Raw genomic sequence first — 21643 nt, forward strand, 5'->3', positions numbered from 1 at the left:
ATTTTGGATGGAATAGATTTTTTAAAGAAATATGGCAAGAGGTGAGAGGCAACAGAGAATCCTTGGGTAGTGTTAATAGAAATTGTTTTGAGATTGTAGTGGCAGTCATGTATAGGTAGCAATTGTGAAGTGACAGAACAGGGATTAAGGTAGACAAGCGTGTCATGAAGACAATCATTTAAAGTGGAGAATTTTAACTACAAGGTAGATTTGAGCAAGCTGGACATCGCTGACAAGGCGATTTGGAGTTTATCCCTAATTTCCCTTGAACTGAGTGGCTTGTTAAGCCATTTCAGGGGGCAGTTAAGAGTTAACCATATTGCTGTGGCTCTGGAGTCACATGTTGACCAGACCACATAAGGATGGCAGATTTCCTTCCCTAAAGGAGAACCAGATGGGTTTTTAACATAGATGATAGTTTCATTACTGAGGCTAGCTTTCAATTTTATTAATTGAAGAAAAGTTCCACAAGTAAAATGGTGGGATTTCAACCCCTGTTCCCCACTAAAGCCTAAAGTCTAATGACTTTAGATCAACTATAAAAATTCATTGGAAGTGTTCAAAAACACTTTAAATTGTTCTGATGCGTGTATCATGTACAACTTTTCTGTTTGCATATATATAGTCCTGTGTTTAGCTTCACCAGTTTAGTACCTCATTTCAACTGTCCCTGATGCAACTCCTGACATGCTTGCTTGCACTCCCCATTGGACCCCTGGACCTCTTCCTCAAGCTTTCGTTCCCCTCTAACCTTGAAAGTTTGTGAGTTTACTATCAAATAAATCGGTTGGACTTAAACCTGGTGTTGTCAGACTTCTAATTGTGTTTACCCCAGTCCAACGCCGGCATCTCCACATCACCTCTTCCTCTACATCATCCCTCAGTCAACATCACAAGATCATTTGGTCATTATCATATTGCTGTTTGTGGGAGCTTGCTGTGGACAAACTTCCTACTTTACAACAAAGGCAACATTTCAAAAATGCTTCATTGGCTGTTTTGAGACATCCAGTGGTTGTGAAAAATGCTTTGAGAAATCCTGATTATGAAAAATGCAATATAATTGCAAGTGATTCTTATAAAACAGGAATCCAGGTAGCGGAAAGGGTGAAGTTCTCCACTGATTGGAGTCATACCCAGCGTAAAGGCAGATGACTGTGGTTATTGGAGGTGATTGCAGCAGGCGACGGTGCAGAGGGACCTCGGGGTCCTTGTGCATGAGTCGCAAAAACCCAGCTTGCAGGTGCAGCAGGTGGTCAGGAAGGCGAATGGGATGCTGGCCTTCATAGCGAGGGGGATTGAATATAAAAGTAGGGAGGTCTTGCTGCAGCTGTATAGGGCATTGGTGAGGCCGCAGCTGGAGTACTGTGTGCAGTTTTGGGCGCTGCACTTACGCAAGGATATTTTGGCCTTGGAGGGAGTGCAGAGGAGGTTTACTAGGCTGATACCGGAGTTGAGGGGATTGAGCTATGAAGAGAGGCTAAATAAACTAGGCTCGTACTCGTTAGAGTTTAGAAGAATGAGGGGAGATCTCATTGAGACACTTAAGATGATGAATGGGATGGAAAGGATAGAGGTGGAGAGACTCTTCCTGCTCAGAAAGGACAGTAGGACTAGGGGGCACAGCCTCAAGATAAAGGGGGGGCAGTTTAGAATGGAGTTGAGGAGGAATTTCTTCACTCAAAGGGTGGTGAATCTCTGGAATTCTCTGCCCGTTGAAGTGGTGGAGGCTGCCTCGCTAAATATTTTTAAGACGCAGGTTGATGGGTTTTTGATAAGCGAGGGGATTAAGGGTTATGGGGAGAGGGCAGGAATGTTGAACTGAGCCAGGACAGATCAGCCATGATCTTATTGAATGGCGGGGCAGGCTCGAAGGGCTAGATGGCCTACTCCTGCTCCTATTTCTTATGTTCTTATGTGATTCATCTCAACCCAAAGACATTGCTGCTCATGTTTCTCAGAGTAGTGTTTGAGGCCCAACCAGTTTCAGCTGCTTTACCAATGATCAACCTTCTCTCAAAGGTGAAAAGTGGGGATGTTTTCTCATGCTTGCACAGTTCAATATCATTCTTCGCTCCCTAGATGCTGAAACCTCTGTGCTTGCATGAACCAAGACCTGGATAACATCCAACCAAGCGACTACCTCCAATAAGAGAAAGTAGAATCACCTTTCCTTGGCATTCAATGACATCACCATTGTCAAGTTCCCTTTCATGAACATCCTGGGTCTCGCCATTGACCAGAAACTCAGCTGGATTAGGCATAGACATACAGTAGATATAAGAGGTCAGAATTTGGGTATTCTGTGCCTCACCTCCTGACTCTCCAAAGCATGTCCACCATTGACAACTCAGGTGTGTGTTGGAATTCTCCGCTTGCCTAAATGAGTGCAGCTCCAACAACACTCAGGAAGATTAACACCAGCTAGGACAAAGGAGCACATTTGTTTTGCACCCTATCCATCACCTTCAGCATTCACTCCCTCAGCCACGGCTGCAGTGCATACCATCCAAAAGATGCACTGCTGCACCCAGCTCATCAAGGCTCCTTCAAAAGCACCTTCCAAACCTGCACCACAAGACAGCTCAAGCTCCTCTCAAAATCACACATCACACTGACATGGAAATTTGTCGCTGTTCCTTCATTGTCACTCAAAGGCCACTCTAACAACTTTACGAGAATGCTTTCGCCAAACACACGACTGCAGTCCGGGAAGATAGCTCACTGCCACTATCTTAAGGGAAATTATGGATGGACAATAAATCTGATTTTGCCAGAAATGACTTTTTTTTCGATGAATGAGTAAGAAAAGAGCTGTTAACATCTATCATTGCACTAATGCCACAAAGTAAATTGCAGACAAACTATCTGCCAGATCTGCCTTTAGGGCCTAAAAAAAAATGGATCTTTTGGGAGCAAGACATGGAAAGAAAACTAGCAGTATGCATTACTGTACCTGGCAGGAAAGGAATATAGCGCTGCTTGGGGTCTTTTTGGCCTCCTTCCACTGGGAACGTATCCAACAGCTGCATCTGTGGGACGCAATGAGTAAAATTAGAGAAAGTATCTCCGAATAGTCAAATCTAAAACACTTTGAATAAATGGAAAAACTATTTATTTAAAATATTTTTGTAGTTTTTCTACACGAACCACATGAATTTGCTCGCACTGCAACATGAGCAGATGTGCTGTTGAAGTCATTTTCTTTGCTGTAACTAGAACTTTCAATGGATCTGGCGATGATTTCATTCATTTTACAGTCTACACTATTAATGCTTTGCAGATTGCTACTTCAATCCATACTTTCATTCAGCCAAAACATCAGATACAGAATTCTTTCGATATAAACTGAGGTTTATATTGATCATTTTTAATCAAACACGGAGAATCAAATAGTTGATGAACTAATATATATGTACATATCCATAGAAATTTTGTGACTGTAAAGTCAGTTTCAATGAACAGTTACAATGAAGATAGTCACTGCAGATAAATCATTCAGAAGCAGAGAGACAGTGACAAGAAAAAACAACCAGGCCAATGAAAGGAATATAAAATTTTAATTTCCACTGTCAGGTGAAAACTGAATAGAACTGGATGCAAAATAAAATAGCTCAGATGTGCCACTCAATTCCTGCCCCAAAGCTAGTTTAACTCTGTTAGCTTCCAGCAGCTGACTCAGACAAGAGTCCCATTAACATATGTAAATCAGAGCCCTGCGATATAACATGGACCCGAATGGCATTCTCACACTGCAATAGGTAAGGCATCTGCTGTGTATAGTCCATCTGTAAACTCTACCAAGAACAAAGCAGTGGTATTAAAAGGTGAGTTTTGACCTGGGACCTTGAAAAACAAGTCTCTCCCCTCTGCTGCCCTGGACTCTGCCCAGTCCCCACCCTGCAATTTCCAAAATGCTGGTGGTTGGCCCCAGGACACCCAAGCTTCACCTTGGAGTTGACCAGCAGCCAGGCAAAGGGTTGTAAATGAGGACATCCAGTTAATAATCGGTGAGGCCTGCCAGAGGCTCCTGGGCTGCTGCCCGTGATTCCACTGGCTCCTGGCCCAGCAGTTAAAATCTCCCTTGGAGGGAGAATCTGAAGACAGAAGAAACAAAATAAAACCTGGAAAGATAAAAGAACATAAAATTGAAAAGCGAAATGGAAGGGGGGAAAAATGAACAGCTTACACTAACGGGTGCAATTAAAAACAGCATCATCTTTCTCATGTTGGGGTTATTCATTCAGGCCTCTTATTTGTCTTTGTTCCTGACTCCCTACAAATGCAGCTCCAATAAAGTTTTTTATTTCAACAGAGTAGTTCCAAAGGGCTTAGTGGGTATAAAAAAATTAGAAGGATTAAAATTTACCCATTACCGACTTACACTTGGCACTTAACCCCTCTACTTTCAAAGATATGCTTCAAAGAGTACCTTGAAATTGGACAGAAACTACACGCTAGGTTCAGCCAAGTAGCTTGCAGACAAAGCAATAGGGTGAATTTAGGTTTAGGAAAGTTGCGATGGAACTCCTGAAAGTGGAGCTGGATACCAGACGCCAGGATCCTCCAGCCACCATAAGCTTACCATGCACGAGTTACAGAAGTTGTCTTCATTTGAGGAAAGAACAATCCCATGACTGTTCACAGCAGTCCCAAAATACACTACTGTATCCTTTAAAGGTTTAAATGAATCATTATAACTGAATGCTACTTTTTACCATTGTCACTAACGGTTTCTGTTGAAACAAGAGGATAATTGTGTGGATCCGCTATTCCGTTACATGGCCACACAGTAAAATAGGTCTACTTCCAAAAAGCCTGCAGCGACAAAATAACGAGAGGCCAATAGTGAAAAACCTATTCCAAATAAAATAAGAGCATCTGCTTAAAATACTGCCGGTGTTTCTAATTATCAGATGCATGGACATGTGTTGAATGTTGACTGACAATTCAGAGCAGTGTTCAGAGCTGATGTCTGGCTTATAGTGAAGACATTTATTTCCTAGTCACAGATTTAAATATGTGGCAAAGATTTGGAGCATTACACAAACATAGTCTCACAAACCAGGAAGTGCAATTACATACATTATTTTCAACAATGATATGCAAACAAAATCTGGTCAATTTTGCATTTGTTTAATATTGCAAATTTAAAGAATCCGTTAAAAATAAAACCTGACCTTTTGCAAAGTTTCACTTATTCTAATTTTACTTCTTTAAATGGTGTTCCCACAAGCTCAGAGACAGATGGGCTCAAAATCAAGACTGTCTACTTTTTGTTGGTCAAAACAGATGGGAATTGGGAATGTGTTATCAAGAACTTGCAGTGTTGGCAATTTTATGTTCCTTTTGGTTAATATTGCTGGCATAAACATGCAAATAATATTATTTTTCCTGTCACATGAATAGTACATTAAATAAATTTCACCATTAGGACTGCTTTTGAGTATCAGTCACGAAGAATAATGGGCGGCATGGTGGCAAAGTGGTTTAGGACTGTTGCCTCATGGCGCCAGGGCTCCGGTTCAATGTCTGTGTGGATTTTGCACATTCTCCCCATGTCTGCGTGGGTTTCCTCCCACAGTCCAAAGATGCGTAGGTTAGGTTGATTGGCTGTGGTAAATTGACCCTTAGTATCAGGGTATTGGCAGGATAAAAAGCAGGGTTACGGGAACAGGGCCTGGGTGGTCAGTGCAGAGTCAATGGGCCAAATGGCCTCCTTCTGCACTGTAGGATTTTATGAATGAATGAATTAATTAATTTCATTTTTCTTTTGGCTTTAATGAGAATTTCTCTTTTATTGTTCCCTGACCTTTTGAATTTTAACTGGGGAACTACTCAGGAGATATTACCATGCCTGGCAGTACAGAGGAAAGAAATAAAATACAAACTGATGAAATAATACCATTACTGTTACACTTATCCGGATAACCATTTCTGCTGATATTAACTCAGCTTGTTTAAACCATCAGGTTTACATCCTCTCAGTCTAAACCCCAGGGGTGCCATCACTCAACTCAACCTACACTAAGATCATTCATGAGTTTTGTTTTCAAATGAGGAATTGATGACAATATTCCCTATGAAATTATCAAAAGACACATGCAAAAGTTACTTATATCCTAACACCAGTCTAACAGTTTTGGTTTTATACAAAAACAAAGCTCAATAGACAGATGTACTAAATGCTATGGTCCTGGAGTGCACTTAATAGAATGTTAAGTTTCAATCCTCATTCTTTGCTGAGTTAGCTTTCTCAGTTTGAGCAACTGAATGCTTGTAATCTTTTGCTTCAGTGCCTTCGTCAAGGCATTTGATATCTACACTTCACCAATTTGTGGAACTCGTTGCCCCATAGCACAGTGAATTCTGAATCATAGAATCCCTATAGTGCAGAAGAAGGCATTCGGCCCATTAAGCTTGCACACAAAAATCCCACCCAGGCCTTCTTCCAGTAACCCCATATATTTACCCTGCTAATCCCCCTGACATGAAGGAGCAATTTGGCATGGCCAATCAACCTAACCCGCACATCTTTGGATGGTGGGAGGAAACCAGAACTCCCAGAGGAGACCCATGCAGACACAGGAAGAACATGCAAATTCCACACAGACAGTGACCCAAGCCGCAATCAAACCCGGGTCCCTGGCGCTATGAGGCAGCAGTGCTAACCATTGTGCCACCATGCCGCCAGTTGTTAAATGGTTTCAAGAGGAAGGTAGATATACTTCTACTTCAAAAAAAGGGACAAGGGAATATGGAGAACAGGCGGAGAGGTGGATTTGAGACCAATGAGTGGGCAACCATGATCTGATTGAATGGCAGAGCAGGTTTGAAGAGCTGAAGTTGCCTCCTTCTGCTTCTAATTTCTATGTAGTTCCAAATAGAGATATGTATGCCCCCTACACACTTAAAAATGTGCTAAATTACACTCATATGTGCTGCTGAAACTTCTTACACCAAAGGGCAACTTATATACTAGTACGCCTCATTGTAACACAATTTTGGACTGAAATGCCTCACTAACCTAACGTACTGAAAGATAGCCGTGTTGCAAATCCTTTGATTTAAAGAAAGCCTTCAGTAAAGTGTTGGATGAAAAGCTACTGTGTAAAATCTCATCATGTGGGTTTTCTTATCCACTAGATAGGAAATAGGTTATAAAATGGTAGTTAGAGCAACAACTTCAACTGAAGCATCTCTGCAACAGGCCAAGCTTTAAGTGAACTCTGTAGAGCTGGGTGTGGGGGATCATCGATATTCTTCATTTCAACAAATTATATGGATAATGGAATTAATGGAACTATTCACCAGTTTATAGATAATGTAAAAAGAAATAAGAATTATGTGGATAAACAAAATGTGGGTCAAATTTAGACAACGGTCTGTTTTAGGCCCATGTACACAACACATGCCCTTTAATGTGAATAACTGCAATGTTAAATATTAGGGTTTGCAAAAGAATAAACATGATCATACAATGCAGAGATATCCATTAGCTGTTACCAAGTAGGGAGCAGTCCTGAAGTCTTAAGAAATTGTCAAGCTTTCAAGGTAGTTAGTTCCCTTGTAAAGGGATGGGAGGTGGATGATTGGAATATTTTGGTCCTAATTATTTCCACGTGTTTGTGAAATGTTAGCTAGGGTCTATCCTTCACCTCAATAACCCTCACTGTGGCAGCCCGCTATGCTGCACCCATAACACCACCTTCAAGACCAAACCTCTTGCAATCCCAGCTAATGCAGTAGTGTCAACGACAAAGGCTCTCAGCTGAAGATTCCAGTATTACAATGGAATCAACAGTCCAAGTTGTCCGGTTCCTAGGAATACTGATACTCCCAAGTTTTTTTTGGAGTTTATTTAGATGGCCACCCTGGAATTTCCCAGACCTAGCAATGAATTAGCTGCATCTTTGCATCTTTTTCACGTTCCCCCTAAGATAGTTGGTCGTTGAAGTGTGTGGCATTTGGCTTGTGTCAGATGGTGTTACCTGCACCTTTTATCTCTAGGGCAGATAGTTATGAGGATGTAATAAAAATTAAATGTAAATTTTGCCCTGGAAATAATGTTTCGGGTCAATATTTCTCCAACGCACTCTTTTGTTTCTCAGACATTATGGCCATGATTTTACCAGTTCACCCCACCCACGGATGGACGAAGTGAGCTGGTAAAATCACGTGAGAGCCAAGAAATCAGGATCATGCCCAATTTCTCGGCTCTCACGATCTTGCCAGCACCGGATCATTGGCTCAGTCAGCCTCTTGTCCATTTCCATGTGTTTAGCAAGCCCGGCACTCAATTGTCTGAGGTCACTACCTTTGTGGCCTCACCAAGAGGGGTTCTCTCCAGCAAGGAAAACACCTGCTCCCCATGAATGGGTGAACAGTCATGTTGCCCTCACTGGTAGAACTAGATGCTATTAAGGTGCCCTCCCAGGAGGTTGAGGGCAAGGAGGGGGAGTACCCATTCGTACTCTGGCAATGCCCACCAGGACCTGATGGGATGGCGTGACAACACTGCACACTCTGCAGCAGCGACCAGTGGAGGGAGGCGAGGGGACACTTGGCATATGATCATGGAGAAAGAGGGGAGGCACGATTGGTCTGGGCAGCAGGGACTATATTTTCAGGCAGTGTGGGGCTCACGATCGGCCGCGGCCCCCTGTGATTATGGTTATGGGGGGCGTGCGTTTGGGATTGTGGGGGGGGGGGGGTGCTTTTGGGAGGCTGTGTTGAGTCTTGTTGCAGCAGCAGAGGCCTGACAAATTGCTCTGTCAGCCCTCTGCTGCCTGTTCAAACTGGTGAATTAAGCCCCTCCCACTGCCTCCAGCAGTTGGAAACCATTTAGCTCATTTTTCCAAGAACTACGTGCATAAGATTGGGAATGAAAACTCACCCAAAAAAAAACTCTCCCATTTTGACACTAGCTGGGCGCTTAGAATTTTTCTTGTAAAATCCTTCCCTCAGTGCCTGGAGAATGCTGCTAGATCCTGCAAAGCAAGTCTTTGAGGCTGTGCTTATATGGTCAAAAGATCATTGGAAATATAATTTTAGGCTTAGAAATCATGGGTCCTGGTGTAATCTCAATAATTTTTTTTAAAATAATGTTCCCTCACTGAAAAACCTGGATATCTTATGAGTGATACCTTTATAAAAATCACTGCACTCCCATCATTCATAAAATATATTGTAATATAACTTAGAGTGCACGGCAAAGCAAATCAATGTAATCATGACCTATGAAATTGGATATTTATTGGTCACATCATAACTTTCTGTTCCATTTAGAAAGCAGCATATGTGGCGTCTCTCCATCTAATTTGTCAGAATTTAATTCTGAAGCCTTGAGTTGGATTTTCACTATTATATTGAACAGCTCAACTCAGGAAATTTCCCAACTTAACAGACAGCTCAATATTAAGGACCCCGTCAAAAGCACTTTTTCCCTCGAGGGAGATATGGGAGAGATCAAGTCAGGCTCGCAAACCCCAAAACAAAATTAGAAACAGCCAGTTTGGGAGTGCAGAGAATGCAGGCTCGCTACCCTCACTCTTTTCCTGAATCAGGAATCCCAGAATTGAGACCCACCCGCCATTTTTAAACACCTCCATAGCCAGCCCGACTCAATGAAATTGTGAATCTTCATACTTGGTTTATGTCAGATTGAAGGGTGTGTAATGTCTTGCAATTTGTATGTACACATAATATTATGTGCAATCATTATTTGTTTTACCTGCATCAACTAGTACAAGAGATACAAGATAGTAGTTGGGGGGAGGAAAGGAGGAAATTGGCACGAATGAAGATACAGAACAATGTACATGATTAGAGGCATTGTCAACACAACACAATTTATACTAGAGTGAGTTGATACCTGAAAAACATAAAATTCCAACAGTGCAGGAGCCATTTGGCATAACAATCCCACCCAGGCCCTACTCCTCTAACCCCACGCATTTACCCTTTCTTAATCCCCCTGATATTAAAGGGACAATTTAGCATAGCCAATCTTCCTAACCTGCACAGCTTTTGACTGTGAGAGGAAAATGGAGCACCTGGATGAAACCATGCAGGCACAGGAAGAATGTACAAAATCCACACAGTCACTTGAGGCCAGAATTGAACCCAGGTCCCTGGTGCTGTGAGGCAGCAGCGCAAACCACCGTGCCATGCTGTGGAGTTAACTTCTTTGGTGGTTTGGTAATCTTATGCATTACTGCTGCTCAGCTGTTTAACATGTGCAAAGTCCAACTAAAGCAGCATGTTTGACAGAAATTACATAGAATTATATTTTCATTGCTTTTTTTAGAAAAAGACTAGCAATTTCAGATCACGCTTTTTAAAAACTGCTGCTGTCACAATATAATTAGAAATGAACTTCTATCCTGACTGAAGGAGCTCAATTCAATAGTTACTGCATCAAGCAAAATGGCTGCCTCGTCTTTCTGGAAACATCAGAAATTAGCATAAATTTAACAGCTGTGCAAATCATGTTGTACCATTATTAATGTCAGTTTGCTATTTGGTCAAGTTTATTGGCAATACACCAATTAAAATATGAACTACAGCCAGACACTCATCCTGTTTGAGTGTTTTTGATAAGACCCATAATAAATACAAATCTATACGTTTAATCATATCCCTAAAATGTAGAACACCATGTAAACAATATATTGATCTTGAACAAATTTTCAAAAAAATTCAACTACCAGGTTCAACGAGTGAACTCATGAGAACTAGAAAACAGATTGTAAGTTTACAGTATTGCTATGAATGCTGTATAATTTTAAGTTGAAATGACGTATTATATATTCATACATACTTGTGTGTTAAGAAAGGTAAAATTGGTTTCAGTTTCATTTAGGTTTTGTATATGAACCTTGGTTCCTGGGAGTCTGCATGGGCTTGTCATGAAAAGCTTTCTGGTCTTTTGGGTTTTTTGCATTTTTTTTTAATGAGGTCTTACAACATGCGAAGTTAAAGAGATGGGTCAAAAAGGATTGAAAATTCAGTGATTCTAGAATCATAGCATCCCTAGAGTACAGGAGGAGGCCATTCGGCCTGTCAATTCTGCACTGATCATAATCCCACCCATGCCCTATTCCCGTAACCCCACATATTTACCCTGCTAATCCCAGTCACATGGATCAATTTAGCTCGATCTATCAACCTAACCCCCACATCTTTGGACTGTGGGAAGAAACCTATGAAGACACGGGAAGAATGTGTAAACTCACCACAGACAGTGACCCGAGGCCGGAATGGAACCTGGGTCCCTGAAGCAGTGAGGAAGCAGTGCTAATCATTGTGCCACCATGCTGCCCACTTAAACAGGAAGAAAATAATGGGAGTAAACAGACATAGGATCCTTTGTTGCTGTTACAGGTGATATTATAATGGGAAATAGGGAATGGCAGAGATATTAAACCAGTATTTTGTATCTCTGTTCACTGCTGACGACATAAAATCAAAATGAGGAAAGCAAACTAAGAGGTTGTTTTGCCATCCCACCCGCCACGGGAATTGTAATTTGGGGGGGGGGTGATTTGGGAAGTTGCAACAGTTTCACCGCTGTTCAAAAGCAGAGAATTTAAAGCCACTTTGCTTGGAATCAGTCATGGAGAAATTGCTGATATTCCATTATTAAAGAACACAGGACACTTAAAATATCATAAAATTATTAGGTAGAGTCAACATGGATTTATCAAAGGAAAATCATGTTTGACAAATCTATCAGAGTTTTTGAGCATGTAACTGGCAGGATGGATAGCAAGAGGGTGTATTATATTTGGATTTTCAAAAGGAATTAGAAAGCACCATATGAAAGGTTGTGACAGACGAGGCTGCAGATTACAGGGGAGCAGCTGACTTGCTCCACGCCAACCCATCTGGTAGCCATACAGCTGTGGATGGGCTGAAGTGCCTGCCAATGGGGCTCCCTCACTTCACTGGAGAGGGAGGAAGCCCTGACTTGGGTACTGCTGGCCAACTGGATTGACAGGCAGTGCCAAGAGCACAACAGTGGGCACTGCCAGGACTACAAGCAGTTCCAAGAAGAAGAATCCAATTATCCTGGGGCATGATACACCTGAGGAATTGCACAAGGGTTTGGGCAGCTTGTGGGGGTGGGGAGGGGAGCTGGAGTTTGGGAATAGCGTGAACAGAGCATTGGTTGAAGGACAGAAAATGGGGCATTCTTACACTGGTGGGTTGATAGTAGTGTGATGTCTCAAGGACAATGCTGGGACCTCAGTTTCTTACAAATCAATATTAAGGCCCAAGATGGCCAAATGAAATATATCCAAGTTTGTTGCTGATAAGAGGCTAGTAGGAAATGTAAGCTGTGAGGAGGACAAGGACCCAGATTTTCATCCCTGGGTCTGGTTTGCCAAGGAATCTGCATAGGGATAGAAACAGGTTGAGCAAAAGGGCAAGGTGGCAGATGGAATAGAATGTGGGGAAGTATGAGACCATTCACTTTGAGTTCCTGTGATTGGAGCTCTCATTTATATGGATGGTAACTGCCTCAGGCAGCAGTTTATTAGCACTCTCCCACAGGCTGCTGGTGAAGAGTTAGAAATATTATTGTTTTCCGTGAAAACCTGTTTCCTGTGAATGAATTTTTTTTAAAGGGAATGTTTGGTTTTGCAACGTTACTGATTTGGGAAACGGTGAAAGATTGACCCAGTTTGTACTCTGGTTGCTCGGCCTGTTCAGTCGGATGGTTTGAAGCGATAATGGAGTAGGCATGGATTGAGCTGCATCTGAAGCAAGTAATTTTACCCTGATGTTCTCTGTCATTTGATGCAGAATATCCTTGGTCTTTGTGACATTCCCCGTCAATTCTTTTGGGAAGTTCACTACACATTCCACAACATTACTTTGGTAGGAAGAGGACAGAATAAATATCATTTTTAGTGATTGGGAAACTATTAAACACTGGCATTCAGATGTATTTGGGTGTTTTTGTTTAAAAACACAAAGTTAACATGCAGACATAGCAATCAGGATGCAATTGTATTGCAATAGCATTTATTGCAATTGTATTTAAATGCAAATATTTCTCCTATCCTATGAGGAAAAATCAATGAGACTATCCCCTCTGGAGTTACAAGAATGGAAATATCTATTTGCAGCATACAAGACTCTGAGAGAACTTGACAAAGTTGTTGCTGAGAAGTTGTTTCCCCTGGGTACCCTTTCAGTAAAAAATAAAGAATCTTCTCTTATTTGGATCGAAAACAGTGGGTCGGATTTTCTGTTTTTTCCCGCCAGTATGATCTTCCATTTCCATTGGATGCAATTCCCACCCCCCACCCCCCGCCCCCGCCCCGTGGCAGGTTCCCCGGAGTCAGGACAACAAGCCGTGCAAAACGTCGTAGACATTGGGGGACTGGAAGTTGGAGGGCTGCCCAATATCCCAAAGCAGAAAAAGAAACATTTCCTTTTGAAGACACCACCTTGTCCTCAGCTCCTTACTATACTCCTTATACACCAATGACTGTGTGGCCAAATTCCCCCCCTACTCGATTTTCAAGTTTGCTGATGACACCACCGTAGCAGGTCAGATCTCAAGCAATGACGAGACAGAGTGCAGGAATGAGATAGAGAATCTATCGTGAACTAGTGTGACGGCAATAATCTCTTTCCCAATGTCAACAAAATGAAAGAGATTGTCATCAGTAAGAGTAGAGGAGAGCATGCCCCTGTCTACATCAATGGAGATGAAGTAGAAATGGTTGAGAGCTTCAAGTTTTTAGGTGTTCAGATCACCAACAACCTGTCCTGGTCCCCCAGTACTGACACTATAGGTAAGAAAACCACGAACACCTCTATTTTCTCAGGAGACTAAGGAAATTTGGCATGTCAGCTACAGCTCTCACCAACTTTTACAGATGCACCATAGAAAGTATTCTTTCTGGTTGTATCATAGCTTGGTATAGCTCCTGCTCTGCCCAAGACTGCAAGGAACTACAAAAGGTCATGAATGTAGTCCAATTCATCATGCAAACCAGCCTCCTATCCATTGACTCTGTCTACACGTCTCACTGCCTCGGCAAAGCAGCCAGCATAATTAAGGGCCCCTCGCACTTTCTTCCACCTTCTTCCATCGGGAAAAAGATACAAAAGTCTGAGGTCACGTACCAACCAACTCAAGAACAGCTCCTTTCCTACTGCCATCCAACTTCTGAATGGACCTACCTTGCATTAAGTTGACCTTTCTGCACACGCTAGGTATGACTGTTACACTACATTCTGCACTCTGTCCTTTTTTTCTCTTTGAATGGTGTGCTTTGTCTGCGTAGCATGCAAGAAACAATACTGTTCACTGGATTCAAATACACGTGACAATAATAAATCAAATCAAACAGAACAGTTGCCATGGTTGCGTCAGTGCATCACACGGGACATTACAAGCACTTTGGGATATAATACAAGTTTTCCCTTAATTTCCTTCTATTCCCTAATCTCATTTCTTGCTATGCATCTTTCCTTTTTGAGAAAGGAGTAGATATTAATATAGGACTTAGACACCTTACATGAGTAGCTTGTCTCAGGCAAGGTACTCCACTCTCCCAAGGGAAACATTACTGCAGCGCACAAACCCAAAGATAAATGAAATAAAGAATATTATGCTTTCCCCACTCCAATAATATCAGATGCTCGGAAGCTTTAATAAATGACATCAGTTCATATCAGCAACTGTATTATTATTCAGTCTACAGATTAAAGCTGAACAGAATGACAAATAGTGAGCCTAGGGAGTGCGCTCACACTTCGTGAAATCAATTCCCAGGAACAAGAAAATAATATTTTGTCGGATGGAATTAAGCCAGCACAAACAAACAGGAGAGGAAAAAGTAACATTACTTTTCTGTTTCTGAGACAGTAAATCTCTGTCTATTCTTTGCCCAATCCTAAGGTTAAACCAATAACAATAACTACACGGCACAGCTTAATTAGACTAAAAGCCTCTTTTAGCTCTTCACTAGAAGATCGTAGTACTGTTTTACTGGTAACAATGATCATATTTTTTGAACAGATTTGAACAATCAGTGCTTCTAACCTGTTCAATGATTTATTTACTGCCGGTAAATCAAACTAAAGTTTAGCCCTGGCCTCATCAAATGGTCACAAAGGGACAAAAAAAATGTTCCAGTAGAGATCACCAGGATTAAAATGATTATCAATTTTTCCTCAGAGTGGTGGTGGTCAGGTCAGTTTTAGTATCTCTGTGCTGCCCTGACGGTGATCTTCCTGACTGTTGCAGGTCAATCGCAGATAGATGTTACCAAACAGCAAATGGCAAATAATTCATTACCTGTTTCTGGCAGAAAAAATCTTTACTGGATTCTTAATAAAATAACATTGCACTGTCCTTTTGGATTCCTTATAATTGATGTCAATAGCATGTGTGAGATCTAGTCCATCAGTCAGTCACCATAAATTATACTCCATCGGTCTATCTGAAATCTAATCGGCACTCAATAAAAGGTTCAGAGAGCTGAGGTCAGTAGATGCAAATTAAATTCCATTGCTTTTACTTGAAGGATTGTTAGCTTCAAATTGAGTCTATATGACGGGAATCTCAATGTAATCTGCTCTTCTAATTTCTTCACTCCGTTATACTGAATACATACAATGGTAACTGCATCCTGTTAAGTAGACATTTTCGTTAATCAGATGGCTAACATAAAAGTTTAAGAAGATTTGTAATTTAAGCATAACCGGGTGCTCACAGCATATTTTAATAGATATTAATACAAAAGACCAAAGTATCAAAATTGTGAAAATCTATTGTGGTAAAAGGCTGACTACAAGGTGATATACAGCAGTGCACATGATAGGCATTCATTTCGCTTCACATTAGAAGATATAGTAGTACGCAACATTGTACCATGAAAGAAACCAGATTAATGGATTATTCTGAGCTTACACAGGCACAAATGATTTATGGCATGTGCCACAGGCTAAATTGGATCAAGTGAATGATGAAAATTATCTAATAAAACTGGAATGTCAAACAAGGAGAGAAATCAACCTCCGTACTTGTGCATCTCAGGATGTTTAGCAGAGGTCCATTTTCATTAAGCCAATTTCCTGTCAGACACACGTTGTACACTATGCATTATGGTCTGTGATTATTGACCTGAAAATGAAGTCAAAGCTTTTATCTTTGAAGAACATGTGCATTTCTGTCCATTTTGAGAAAGGTGAAACGGGACTGTTTTTGTAATTCCATCATTCCTCATTAATACAGTTAGAGATACATATTGTATCCATAGAATTATATTCTGAAATGATATATTTATCATACTAAGTGATATAAATACAATAAGGGTATAATCACTAGGAAAGCACAACCTTATCAGATAGATCAAATGGTAAAATAGTACTAAATATTTAAACGCTGTAATTGATTGAAGTTTCAAAAGATCATATTCAAATGATCTCCGAAACACCACTAATACAAGAAGTGCAGCACAGACAATGTCAATTTTTTTTGTTCAAAGCAGGCAATTAGCGTTATTAATTTTCAGCATTCAATAGTTTATTGCCTTGTTGGGTCAAATTTCTTCAAGCTGGGATGGTCTGAGCAGGAACAAGCTGCTTTTTCTCTGCAAGGCTAAGGAAAATGCTCAATCCCATTGTAGTATGAAACAAAATCTATACACAAATTCATTCCCCTTAGCAATAGGGAGAAAGGTATTTTATCTGTGTTACATACAAACTAGGAGGAGAATGCCACTCGGCCCCTCAAGCTTGCTCTGCCATTCAATAAAATCATGGCTGCTCCGCTTGTAACTTCAACGCCACATTTCTGCCTTACCCCAATAACCTTTCACCCCCCTTTTAACCCCACATTCCTGTCCACTGATAACTTGGCACCCTTCTTGTGAATCAAGAATCTATCTGACTCTGCCTTAAAAAAATTCAAAGACTCTGCTTCCAATGCCTTTTGAGGAAGTGAGTTCCAACGGCTCACAACCCTCAGCAAAAAAAAAAATTCTCCTCATCTGTCTTAAATGAGCAACCCTTATTTTTAAGCAGTTACTCCTAGTCCTAAATCTCCAATAAGAGGGAACATCCTCTCCACATCCACTCTGTTAATACATCTTAAGATCACAAAGGTTTTGATCAAGCCACCTCTTGATGGGTGGCATGGTGGCACAGTGGTTAGCAGTTTTGCCTCAGTGACAGGAACCTGGGTTCAATTCTGGCCTCAGCTGAGTGTCTTTGTGGAGTTTGCACCTTCTCCCATGTCTGCATGGGTTTCCTCCAAGTGTTCTGGTTTCCTCCCACTCTCCAAAAATATGCACATTAGTTTGATTGGCCATGCTGAATTGCCCCTTAGTGACAGGAAGATTAGCAAGATAACATGTGGGGTTACGGGGGTGGGGCCTAGGTGAGAGTGTTGTTGATGCCGCTTCAATGGATTGAATGGCCTCTTTCTGCACTGCAGAGATTCTATGATTCTCTGTTAAACTCTACTAAATACAAATCTAACCTCCCCAAACTTTCTTCATAAGACAACCTGTTCATTCCTGGTATTAGTCTAGTACAGTGGTTCCCAACCTTTTATATGTCATGGCACATTCTATATTATAAACTAAATTATAGCACACCTCCTATTTTCTCCCTTACTGGGGACTTTGTTTTTAACTTTGTCTCTCTTGTTTTTGCATCCACTTTGATGTTTTGCTTTTTTTTGCAATCACATGAGATCTTTGTCTTCAGCTTCAAGTCCCATTGGTCATGCACATGGGCCTAACCAATATAAAAATCTAAACCACATATGTGCAGCCCTTTCCCAGCTGTTGTATGGGCAGGGAGGCCAAGATTCATCAGAGATGCCAACTTTAGAGCTGAAAATGAAGGTTCACTAGCCAATCTACAATCCATATCAATGTATTACCTGCTACATCATGAGCTTTCATTTTACGCAATAACCTTTGATGTTGCACCGAATCAAATGCTTCCTGGAAATCTCAAGTACAGTACATCCACTGGTTCTCCTTTATCCACAATATATGTGACTCCTTCAAAAAACACCAATAAATTGGTTAAATGTGATTCCCCTTGCACGAAACATGTTGACTCTGTCAGAATGCCTTGAGTTTTTCTAATTGCCCTGCTTTTACATCTTTAATAATTTTATGACAATTTTCCCTATGTCAGATGTTAGGTTAATTGGCCTACAGTTTCCTGATGTTTGTCTCCCTTCCTTTTTGAATAATACATTTGCTATCTTCCAATCTAACAGAAACTTCCTTGAATCTAGAGAATTTGGGAAAATTGTATTGTACCGGTCTAATTTCAATTCCAGACCAGTTTCCTGTTGACAACGAGCAATGTGAGTTAGAAACACATCTACTGCTCTGCAAATGTGACCCGGGGTATCTTATCATCTGGGCCTCATTTAAATTCAGCTGGCTGACTTTCAAGCAGCTTTACCTGGGAAGTTGCCAAGATACAGTGGGGGACTAGAGGTCATCTGCCGAGACCAGTTAGATGGCAGGTGACCTCTAGTTTGTTGTTGGACAGCAGGGCAGTCTTGAAATCGAGGAGGTTGAGTTCACAGCAAGAGTTAGCCAATACTGCCATTTGGTGTCCACAGGAGAACTTCTGCTCCTCCTGACCCTGCAAGGAAAGTCAACCTTTTCCTAAATCACCACTGGCCACAATTCTCTTTGCTGCTCCTTCCACCTGGTGGAAAATTCACCATAGCTTCAAAGCAACGATTTCCTCATGTTGGGTTTTATTCAATATGCACAGCCCTTTTTAAAAATGGTTGCAGCATGTGTGAACAGCCAACGTAATCACAATTGCTGTGCGGCGATGCATGCACACAGCTTGGAGGGAACATTGTTGTCAAGTTAAAATTCCAGTCAGGTGCCAGTAACATCCTTGGCATCCAACGTGTGCATGTGAAAAAGAAACTCACTTGCTTTGGGTGGGTGTATGCCTGGCAGATTAGAGTTGGGAACTGTAAGCTCCTGGTATCTCCAGGGCAATGAGGCATCGTGAGTGTTTATACCTGCCCATTATCCATCTACCCGGAGGGTAGGCCAGTAAAATCACCCCCAAGGTAGATAATGAAGGATCTAGCTCACAACACAAGTTGTGTTATCCCAACCAGATACATTTTCAGTATTGTGCAATAATAAAAGCAGAATACAATAGTCCAGAACAAAATTGCAAAGAAATGCAAGATTTGTCACATTATTTAATATGAATTAATGAATTTCTGTTCAACAAATAACAAAAGGCATTTGATGAAGTACCATAAAATAGATTGTCAGCAAAACTGAAGCCCATGGGCTGAAAAGGGCAGTAGCAATATGGATACAAAATTGACTGAAGGATAGAAAACAGAGTTGTGATGATAAACTGCTTTTTGACGTGAGAGGTATACAGTGGTGCCCCCGGGGTCCAGAACCGCTGCTGTCTCTGATTTACATTAATGAATTGGACTTGGTTGACAGTACAGGGAACAATGACGAAGTTTTCTGTTGACTCAAAGTTTGAAAATGTAGTGAAGAAGATGGTAATAAGGCTGGTGAAATAGACAAATATACAGCAGAGAAAAAGCAACTGTATGATGATACATTTTGGTAGAAAGAATGAGCGGAGACAACCAAAGCTAAATAGCATAATTTTAAAGTTACTGTAAGAACAGAGAGGGGCCTGGACATGTTGTGCACAAATCTTCAAAGGTGGTGGGAGAGGTTAACCAAGTTGTCCATAAAGCATATCAGGCACTGGGGCTCTGTAAACAGAGTGTACAAATGCCTGGATGTTATACTGAACTTAAATGAAAGATTATTTAGCCCCAGCTGCAGCCCAATTCTGGGCTTTAAAGAAAGCTTCAGCGATGAGCGAATATAGTTACATGAATGGAATGAAGAAGCTCAGGTTGTTCTCCTAAGCAGGGAATTATTTGATAGAGGCGTTTAAAAATATGAACTGTTTAGGTGGAGTAAATAAAGAGAAACTGTTTCCAATGACTGAACGAACAGTAATGAGAGAGCATAGTTTTAAAGGTGAAAGACAAAACAATGAGAGGCAACAAAAAACTTTACACAACAGATTCTTGCACTACCTGATGGATAGTGGAAACCAATTCAACTTTCAAAGCAGAACTGGATAAATGGTTGAAAGAAAAAAAGGCAGTTTGCACTTTTGCCTCATAGTGCCAGGGACCCAGGTTTGATTCCTAGCTTGGGTCAAAGTCTGTGCTGCTTTTGCACATTCTCCCCATGTTATGTTTGGGTTTCTCCAGGTGCTCCAGTTTCCTCCCACAGTCTGAAAGACGTGCTGGTTAGGTGCATTGGCTACGCTAAATTTTCCCTCAGTGCACCCGAACAGGCACTGGAGTGTGGTGACTAGTGATTTTCACAGTAACTTCATTGCAGTGTTAATGTAAGCATATTTGTGAAACTAAATAAACAAACTTAATATTTCAGTAATATCAAGAAAGGTTCTGACTGCTTCATTATTTTAAAGAGAGGCAGAGGCAAAGGACTGAACAGCCTTTTTATGTGTTAGTACTACTCTACAATTCTATAAGAATATTTTGATATAAAGTCACTAAGTTATTAAAATGCGTATGTTAAAAGATGTTGGCATAGAATAGGGAAACTTTGAGGGCTAAATATATAACATGTTATTTGAGGAAAATTATTGAACTGGCAATTATTTTGTTGGTTAATCATTTTCCATAATTCTGCATTGAGAAAATGAAAGCTCTTTCTCCGGTTGTAGTGAGCCAAGCATCTGGGAAGCAATTAAATACATGACTAATGCCTTGCTTTCCTTTCACAATATGATCTCATATAATCCATACACTTCGGTGGAAATGAAGGTGTCATCACAACAACTGCTTGTATGTGTCAAAGTCTCAGGTGGAATCAGAGACAGAGGCCAAAATTTTACTGCACCGTCTAACACGGGAATCGGAGCAGGCGAGGGCAGATAATGGGAAGGTCTGTTGGGATTTTATGGTTTTGGGACAAGCGAGGCAGTAAAATCCTGTCCAACAGGCAAGATTTCCCATTCCTTCCTGTGGGCGAGATCTTTTGATCTCACTGAAGTTGATCCCCTGAGGCAGGATCCTCAAGGGATTGCAAGGTGGGCATACTCAAGTGCCAACATAATTGAACACATTCACTACGTACAGATTTAATTTAGCAGTTTCGGGGATGGGAAAGATCAAGCAGACTGGATCTGCATTCTCTAGTGAGTAGTGGAAGATTGAAAGGTGACCTCAGTGAACCATATAAAATTTTGAGAGGGCTTTGCAAGGCAGATGCTGAGAGACTGTTTCTCCTGGTTAGTGATTCTAAAACGGGATGTCATGGTTTCGGAGTAAGGGATTGGATACTTCAGGCAGAGATGGAGAGAAATCTCTTCATTCAGAAGTGTATCTTAGCAATGCCCTACTCCAGAAAGCTGTGGATGTTTATTCACTGAGTAGAGTCATGCTGAAGTTCGACAGATTTGGAGATACCATGGAAAAATGGAAATAAGAAGAATAGATGCCGAATGGCAGAGAAGGTTAAAAGGTCCTCAGGCTACGTGGTGCTGTTCCTATTTATGACCTCATATTCATGCCATACAGTTTGCAAACTTTATGTGCAAT

General features: G+C 41.1%; 1 protein-coding gene across 2 annotated transcripts in view; it reads right to left on the reverse strand.

The window, feature by feature from the left end:
* Positions 1-21643, reverse strand: part of sh3pxd2b (SH3 and PX domains 2B) — a 272944-nt gene that overhangs the window by 198544 nt on the left and 52757 nt on the right. For both annotated transcript variants that reach the window (XM_080201640.1, XM_080201639.1), the window contains exon 3: positions 2957-3032. In XM_080201640.1, coding sequence (XP_080057766.1) covers positions 2957-3032 — 76 coding nt within the window. The remainder of the gene's footprint in view (positions 1-2956; positions 3033-21643) is intronic.

Source organism: Carcharhinus amblyrhynchos, chromosome 13, assembly GCF_965287045.1.
Source record: "Carcharhinus amblyrhynchos chromosome 13, sCarAmb.v2.hapA, whole genome shotgun sequence".
Lineage (NCBI taxonomy): Eukaryota > Metazoa > Chordata > Chondrichthyes > Carcharhiniformes > Carcharhinidae > Carcharhinus > Carcharhinus amblyrhynchos.